Below are 9,254 nucleotides of genomic sequence, written 5' to 3'. Positions count from 1 at the left end.
AATACATTCAATATAAATTTCTTAAAAAGTGCATCAGACATGAAAACATCAGTAAGTTACGAATGGAATCTAGTCCAACGGCAATGAACTACATATATTTTTTCACTCACACGCAGCTATGCAAAAAGTGAAAAACAACATTTTTCTAATTAAAAAAAAGCCATCAAACATGAAAAGAAATTTCAGGTAAATTGGCTTCACTGTTAAAACCTCTTAATCTGTCTGTTATTCACAGCAACTTTTGTAGGCCTGTTTTCAAAGATGAGAACAAAGCCAAAGCTGTTTCAAGCTTATCTCTTTCCAAACTTTCTCCAAAACATCCCCAGAGCATAAAGGAGGTCAGTTAGACGTTGCCGTTTGCCTTGTCCCCTGTCTTAACAAACCTCCAGATCAGGGTCTGAGCTCTGGCTTCTGTAGATTTGGTTAATAAGTAACATGGGTTGGAGCATTTTAAAGTTTTTTTCTGCCTCTCTTCTCTGACCTGATCTCACTCTGTCCCAGCACTTCATCGCCCAGTGATATTCCACTACTGTAACTCTCTTGCATCTTCATGCTGCTTAAAAGCTTCAGTTTTCTGAAGACACATGAATCACCTTTTCAGCCCATGAAGGCAGGCAAGAATATATTTTTAAAAGCCCCCTTCCTTCTGGATAGAATAGATCCGATGAGAGTTACCTTGGTGCATGTCATTTTTATATGGGCTATAAACCAGTAAAAAGCATAACACAAACTCATGGGGGTGAATACCTAACAGAAACCTGGGCAAGGGAAGAACACATCAAATCTTCTCCCCTGCTGTGGTATGCCAACTTTCTAATCCTAGATCAACTCCTTTTTCCAACCTTTAATCCCATCCCAGATGGAAAGCATTCAGCTCCAGGACAGGGAACTGACTGATAGTTTCCAGCTTACAAAAATTTATAGCGAAAAAATTGTTGGGATGGGGATGGGGGTGCGGATGGACACAACTCTTCAACTTTGAAGTTTTTCTATTAGCTTTACTAACTATACTAAAATAACCATGTTTGTATAACACCTAACATGGAAGGGACCTAGCCTCTAGGCTGCGTATTAACGCTGATAAATAATAGTGACAATAATGATATATAGCCCTTCAGCCAGGCGGATTTTGAATACCCTGTTGTACAGGAATCTCCCTCAGAAAACAGTAGTATATTTTCTGGGTATAAGAGATGGGTAATCAATGTTCTCTAGAAGTGCTTTAAGTAACAGCCATGCTACCTGAGAGAAGTATCCGAGGTGGAAAATTCCATGGAAAACTATTTCTAGATATAAAAGAAGAACAAGACACAGCTATTTCAGAAATCTCATATAAGCCCAAGAAAGGCAAATACGTCCTTAGTACTGAACAGCAACCAATACATCTAGGAAGCCTTCATTACTGCACTCTAGCAATCTCCCTGGATATTGGCTCTCTGCATCTATGTAAAGTTAGAGCTATTGCTATGCATAAGTCAGCACTGCTAGTGCAACTCTATAGTTCATCTCCTTTAACTTTACTTTCTCCAATAACTACATGGCCCAAGCCATGACCAAAACAAATATTGATTAACAAGTTTCATTTTAAAGAGAGACAAATTGATCCTTGCTTATTATTAGTTGCTCTTCAAATGCCCCATCTAGATTGCCCAGGCACATAGGAAACAACAGGAGTCAATTGACCAGTATACCCTTTCATGTCCTGGCAGCTCTGGAGTGCTGTCAGGGTTAAAGACTGTTTGCCCAAGAATCTCAGGCACACTTATCTCTGATCAGATTATATCTATTTCATTTCCCCTGTTAGTTACTGTATGGCTATAACTGACACAATCACAGAGCCCCAAGGCTGTAACCGATATCTGAATACAGATACTTCAAGAGTTCTAACTGGGAATGTGCACAGGAAACAAATTTAGGAAATCCTGCTTTCTGTTACAGGAAATGAATCCTATGCCAACTGGTAGAAATTACCCTCACCATTCGAAAGTAAAAAGAATACAAGTTTTTGTGCTCATATAATAAACTGACCTTTCCTGCCACGGTAATATTTTATTGGTATAGAATTTCAAAGGTAGGATTTAGACGCCTGTTAAAGACTTTCTTGGATTCCTAGAGGGAAGGCTATTTAACAGCATCACACTTTTCTGAAGGACTTAACTAGTGCTGTTCTCATATTTAGTACCTCCTATTGTGAGACACAGAATAGATGTTTGACTGATATTTGTACCTTTGAGACCCAAAGACAAGATTTCTTCAGTGTGGAAGAATCTGATTTCTGAGACTGAGTGCGAGTCACCATTCAAATCATCACACGATAAAAAAAAACAACCAAGCAAGTGTAGGCTAAAACATGATTACAGCAAGATGATTTATAAAAGTTACAATAAAAACAGCACGGGCTGCAGCCACATTGGTAAAATTCTAAAGCAGGAGTCTTTGTAAAAAGAAAAAAAGTTCAGATTTCACTGACAATTTACTACAATGTAGGTAAAAAACGGAAAATGTATGCACACACTAAGAAAACCTTCAGGTTCTGATCACAAAACATAAGAAACAATTCAGATCCGTTTCAGCCCAAAAGCACTTCCCTGCTCCTGTAGAGCAGAATCACAAAAAGTAACCCTTTAAACGAGAGAAAGAGGAGCAAGTAGAGCACAGACCAAGGTCACAGTTCAGAAGCAGCCATTTTTATAATGCACATTCACCCCCGCTGCTTTGGTAGCACAAGTACCCTTTGTCAGAGGGGACAAAGAATTTTACTGGAGAAAAAAAGGATCTGTTTTGTGTGGTAAGAAGTAGCTTGTAGATAATACAGCATGGACCCTGTAATCCTTACTTCCCTGTAATAACTTCACCGCTTTTTTGAATGAATAGGAAACATTTTAAATGTTTTAATGAGGTACCCTGCTTTTGTTACCAGTCTTTTGATGATGGTACATATAGGCGTTACATTTAGACTGACTTAACCAGAGTTCAGTCACTCTAAAGGTCCACTTCTACAGGCACACAGAGGGCTTAAATCATCCAAAAATGGCATGCCCAATCTTAATTAGTTCACCTAAGCAGGTGCTCTGATAACTTAGATCAAGATCAGGTTAGATCAATCTATGTAGGGGTTAACCTGATCTCATGAACACCTCTAGACACCATTCCCAGTGAAGGTCCATGGCTGGAAAAGCTCAGCCACTTGCCCCATGCAGAAGCTGTGCTATTCCCAGCCCCTTCCCTGCCCCGCCCAACCCCAACTGGGCTTTTTTTAGCTCTTTGCCCTCTACCCCCCATCCTGTCGTGCAGACCACCCCCCATGGACCCACCAACCCTCCCATAGACCACAAGTCCCACTCCTTCCCCATTCCCCACTGAGTTACTTGCACCAATTTTGCCACGCAGCTCCCAGGACCAGCCAATGGCTGTATATGCTACTTCTGATCTACATTCAAGCCATGTGAATGTAGACCAGGTGCAGCGCAGGCCCATATGCACCCACAGGTTATTTCTTCACTGCAGATTTAAACCAGATCCCTTTAAGCCTGGGCTATGTCCTGTGGTCAGGGGTATGGGTTACTGCCCACTCAGCAGTGTGAATGCAGGCTAAGTCGCTGAAGTCTGACAGTACTCAAATGCCTTCCCATAACCACTAACTTCACCTCCCAACGAACAAAGTCTATCAGAACTGGTAAGGAAACAATCAGAGCATCTCACTACAAAAAACAAAACAAAAAAAGATGGTATATGTCCCCAGATCTACCTAAACCACAAGTAGGGCTTTGCAGTGGAGAGATTAGGCTTATTGAGGTGTCAGTGCCCTGCGGTAGTTCTGCAATGAAGAGTACTTAATTCACAGAGGTGGGAGGATGAAGGCAAGGAACAAAATTTGGCACCGATATACCAGCAGAGAGCTCCACTCTGATGGATGGAGGGTTTTGAGGGCTGCTTGAATTGAGTGCAGTAAGCCCGCCTTGAGCTAAAAGCGTATAAAAAGAGACATTGGATTTCTCTCAGGACAAAGGCTTTTATCCCAGAATTGTACAGATAGACAAGTCCATTGTCTCACTTTAAGTACCTGTGAGATATTCGAGCGAGCACTTTTTTCCAAAACAATCATGACTAATTTGAGTTAATTGCCAACTCAAGCCATGTGTGTAAATGATTCGCTCGTACCTATTTTGATGTATTCAAAACGCTGGCCTTTAATTCCTTTATATACCCAGATAATCCCTATGTCTGTTTTTACCCAGAGGAGAACAAATTAAACAACAGCTTTTCTAGCAGGTTTTACCTCATCTGGACTGGAAGCCTGGTACACCCTGCATGAGTCTTCATAGTGTCTCTCAGCTTCAGCCTGATCCGTCACGTCATTAGACTCGTACACTGGTGTCACGTTGTGGCAGAGGGCAATCGCTTTCACAGCCTCATGAACCCGGCTGCTCATGGTTTTCCGTACTTTGGTGGCTAGAGCGGGCCCCTTCAGAGCAGGGGGGTCTTGTGGCTGCTAAAGAAAAAGAACGTCACAAAAAAGCTCTTAATGGGAAGGAAAGCAGATTCCAATTAGGGATCTTACTTCAATTAAAACCACACACATGGTATCAGTACAGATGTACTTCTCCAGTATCTTGGGATATTTTCTTGACTGGGGCATCCTTTTTTGTGCATACTGACCAGGGGACAATCTTCTATTCACAGGAAACTAAATGAATATCAATTTACTTAACCATAGCTTTGGTGGGGAAAAAAAAATAGCTCTCAAATATTTAGCCAGGAGCTTTCAGCCCAGCAGCAATGACAAGGACCATCTGTTGCAGATCCACCAGACACTAATAGCCACGAGATCATGAATTCCACTGAAACCATATTTTACTCAGGAAAATATCAGTGGCTCTGATGCTTTAAAATGAATTGGATTTCATATGAATGAACACATCTGCTGAAAGCAGATGGGCTTACATGGGACCAGAAATTTAAATTTCATTAATTTAATTTTTAATACTATTTTTAGTATCAGAGTCCTCAGATAATTACACAATTACTAAATTATGCTGGTCAAAGAAGGGACACACGGTGATCCAGTTTCCTGCTCTGTTAACCTTTAATGTCAAGAGGACAAAAGTTTCACTTCCAGGTCAAAGGGCATGGCATGGTAAAAATAAGAGTAATGACTAAGAACTACAGTTTAAAGGGAATCATTACTAGCAAATGCTTCTGATTATGAAGAATCTAACCTCTTAATTATAAGCACACAAGATTTATGGGAAGTTATTTTTATTGCACAGTTTTGTACAATTAAATGCTATCTTCAAAATTCTAGTGCCTAATCTAAAAATGTATACTGCCACTTATCGCTGTAAGATCAGAGTGCCTTTCATCAAAAATCAGTAGCAATGGAGAAGTCCTTAAAGTACATTTAGACTCAGATACAGCATGATTCACATACTGGACCCAACCAGTTGTCCATTAAATGTGGTGTTCTGTCTTGAATAATACTATTTTAGGAAATAAGTAACCACCATTTCCTCCCCATGCAGACAGAGATGTTACCCCAACTGTATAGCCAAAACACAGAAAAGGTCACATCTTATAAAGGTTCTGAAAACCAAAGAGCAAAAAACTGAGATAGCTGTGGCAACTGAAAGTTGCACCTACAAACATCCACACACTGATTGTGAAGCATTCAACGGGCAAGGGTAACCAAGAGGCAGAAAGGCAGATGTGAGATGCACACTCATGGATGTAACATGAAGACAGCAGCCTGAAACACCAAATGGCCATTGGCTCTCACTTGCCTGGTGAGAGGACAGGGAAATGGCCTGACAATTTGCACAGGGGAAAGCGACTACTGAAAAGAGATTCTCAGGTTCAAAGGAAATGGCTGAACACTGATTCTGCTGCCATGCGCACGCTCCAAATTGTTCAGTTCAGAGCATTTTTGGTTCGGTTTTTGCGGGGGTCCCCGAAGTGTTTGGGGAGGAGGGACAAAAGGACTATATTTAATGTTTTAACTTTTCAGGAGGGAGAGGTTAAAGAGCCCCTTGATTCTACATTTGAAGAAAGTGGAAGGCAACTTTTCCTGCTTTTCCAGGTAGGCAACCTTTTTCCCCACCCCAAGTCAGAGGCAGATGGGGGCATGTGGGCATTAGGACACAGCCACTGCTGCCGCTTGCCTCCAGGGTAACACTAGGAGAGCCCCCGGCCAGATCTCTTCCCTGCAACAGCATGGGGAGAGCGTCTGCAGCCAAAGCCCCATGTCTGTGGGCCGGATCCAGTGGTTCCCTGAGCCAGATCCATCCTACAGGCTGTAGGGTGCTGACCCCTGTTTCAAGGCAAAATGAAAGCAAATACAATGTGCAAGGAAGGTATCAGTTGGCTGCAGTGGGTATTTGGCTGCGGGGGGAAGGAGGCAGGAGAAATACAAGCCATATGGAAAATACTTCTGCCACATGCAAAGCAATTCCATAAACAATAAGAAATAGAGGTGGTTGACATTAAGACCTTGATGTACACAGGCCCACTAATCTGTTGCCAGACTCCACAGAATATGTCTGCAGGGTTGCATTTTACAAATGGGAATAGCCAGCAGTCAGTAAAGACAGAGACTTCTGTTCTTAATTAATAACTCACTGCAAAGGTATTTCTAATTGCAGGACATTCTGATGGCTGGAAAGAAATCTTATTAATAGCCATTAAAAAAAGAGTAATGCTTTATTGATGATCACATTACTATTCTTCTTTAAATCTTTAAAACAGCATTAATATAAATGCAACCTAGATCATTAGCTACTGACAGCTTCCTAATGACCAAAATATTTCCCCCCCAAACTTAGCAGTGTATTGGGCTAGAGAAAGAGAAACCCATTCTGCATTTAATAAAAAAGGAGAACTTAAATATTTGGTATGAACATCTGAAAAATCCATTGGAAGCCAAGAGAAATATCAAACTCTCATCAGCATTAAAAGTGACTTCAGTTATTTAAACTTTGGTAAACTACATTTTTACTGAATTTGAAAACACTCCCTAGTGGAACAAATGGTCTTTTTGCATTTTCGCCAAGTTTAGAAAAGAGCCCTTCTTTCCCTGTCCCCCACTACCATTTTCTCATCTGAAAAAAAAAAACCACTTTCATTTTCAATTTTCTTGCCATGAGAACTACCTTACTTAAGCCCAATTTTACTGGAAAGTTTCCATTTTAGTAGAAAGAACATCTTCTGATAGGTAAAAGCGCTCAAAATGCAAACCAATTTCATGTATCAATTTAAGGATCATAATATTATACTGCAAAGGAGATTTTTCTCTCTCCCCCCACCCCTTGACTGTTTTTTTTTGATTTTTTAAATTATTGGGGGGATTTTTTGTTTTTGGGGTAGGGTTGGGTTTTTTTTGGCTTTTTTCACTTTTAAAGCTTTGTACAGCATCTCAAATCTAGGGAAGTGGAATATATATAGTTATATTTCACAGATTGGCGTTTATGATTTTTGGACTCTCTTCAGAATACACACGGGCATAAGATGTGACCACCTTCACATGACAGGAAGCTAAGGAATAAATCCTATAGTCCTTTAATTCATTTAGCAAATTTATGAGGAGGAAGAAAAGAAAAGCTGTGTGGCATATTGTAAGACAATGCAGTTTTACATACTGATCACGTCACAGTATCTTTAGCTATGATTAAACAGTTCTAAATAATAATATAAAAATGCTGCGGAAGGCATTTCAGACCTGTAAACAGTGTTTAGAAAAGATATTTGGTATGGATCAAATGTACGTAGTATGGACATCCAAATTCGCAATTTTTTAAAAATAATTCAGTAATCTGACTTGAATTTACCTGTGTATATATGCTAAATATATGGCTCTGTACTTCATCCATAGAGTCCAGACCATAAGCTACTGTTCCAAGGTGAAGTCGTTTGAAAACCATCTCATTCTGCGTGAGAGTTCCTGTAACAGAAACAACACTATAGGCCATGTCTGAGCATTGGCTGATCTTTTCTCTCTGAAAGCCTTGTGCCCTGCTATGCCCCAACTAAAAGGAGAAAGGACGGAATAGAGTGACCAATTTCTATTGAGCACAAAAGCTGACCTGGGTGCTATAATAGACTCTTAGTGCAGTCTGGAGCTAGAGAAAAAGACAATACTTGTGACTAGATTCCCACAAGGAGAAGAAGGTACTTGGCAAGCACTCGATTAAAATGAATGAGATTACTCACTAAGTGCCATTCAGCTCCACACAAGCAAAGTGAAATCTTGGCCCTGTCAAAGCCAATAGGAGCGTTGCTTTTGACTCCAGTGAGGCCAGGATTTCACACTGAAATTTTGTGTTCCTCAGCCAGAGCTGCACAGTTTGAGATAGTAGCTGTTGGAATGATGGCTGGTTTCTGTTCACAAGGTCTTACTTTTAAGCATATTCACTATTAAGCCGAAGATGACCATTTAAACAAGCACTTTTTAAAGAACCAAAATTATTTCATCATCTACTCATCAGAGAATAGAGGCAAAAGATTAACAGAGGGTAAGGAAAACCACAACAGATCAGTAAGAGAGAAAAATCATCCATTCCTGCTAACTCATCTACCTGCACACCTGTTTTGTCTGTAAGCAAATAGGAGATCCTTCCGAGTTGCTCTGGAATAGTGCTGGATCGAACCACGGTCCCAGGAATTTTGGAATCTCTACGGATCACCCAGCTATAGACTATTTTCCCCATGTCCAGGTTTACACGTAAACTGTGTACAGAAGGAAAAAAAACCCAGCTTAATTTGATAAATGGCTCCGAGAGAAATGCAGACTTTTCTCTAAAACTTTTGGATGACATCACCACCATGAGCTGCCATATGAAGTGGCTGTAGTAAAAGGGCAGTCCTCCTATATTAAAAATGCCTGCCGTAAGAAAGGTTTCTCTGTGACTAGTTCCATTTAAACACTGCTGAAGCGAGGGAAACTAAACAGGTTCTTGCTTGGTTGCAAGTGAGCTGCCAAAATCCAGTCAGTACGACAGAGCATAAACATCCAGGCCAGGTATGCACATAAACCAGTCTAAGTGATTGGAAATTAATTTAAACCTGTAATTGTGGAAAAGTTTAGTGCACATAGACAGATCTAAAAATGGCAGAACCCAGTCTCTATTTCATGTTTGACCAGTCCTTTGGCTTTTCCTTTTGCTAGGCCATTTAGTTACCTCATAGGATAGGATTTTACCTGCCTGTGCTTGTTAAAGGAGTGTGCAAAGTGCATTGAAGGTAACCTTTTGCTGGGGAGGGTT

At 40.5% G+C, this 9,254-nt stretch overlaps 1 protein-coding gene across 1 annotated transcript in view; it reads right to left on the bottom strand.

The window, feature by feature from the left end:
- Positions 1-9,254, bottom strand: part of ATP9A (ATPase phospholipid transporting 9A (putative)) — a 127,543-nt gene that overhangs the window by 42,615 nt on the left and 75,674 nt on the right. The window contains exons 12-14 of the mRNA XM_019509770.1: positions 8,576-8,718; positions 7,821-7,933; positions 4,280-4,492 (exon numbers count right to left, since the gene is read on the bottom strand). Coding sequence (XP_019365315.1) covers positions 4,280-4,492; positions 7,821-7,933; positions 8,576-8,718 — 469 coding nt within the window. The remainder of the gene's footprint in view (positions 1-4,279; positions 4,493-7,820; positions 7,934-8,575; positions 8,719-9,254) is intronic.

The sequence above is a fragment of the Gavialis gangeticus genome, unplaced genomic scaffold (assembly GCF_001723915.1).
Source record: "Gavialis gangeticus isolate Ggan-Ray unplaced genomic scaffold, GavGan_comp1, whole genome shotgun sequence".
NCBI classification, from domain to species: Eukaryota; Metazoa; Chordata; order Crocodylia; family Gavialidae; genus Gavialis; species Gavialis gangeticus.
The sequence above is the reverse complement of the archived record's forward strand: the minus strand, read 5'-3'. Positions and strand labels throughout refer to the sequence as shown.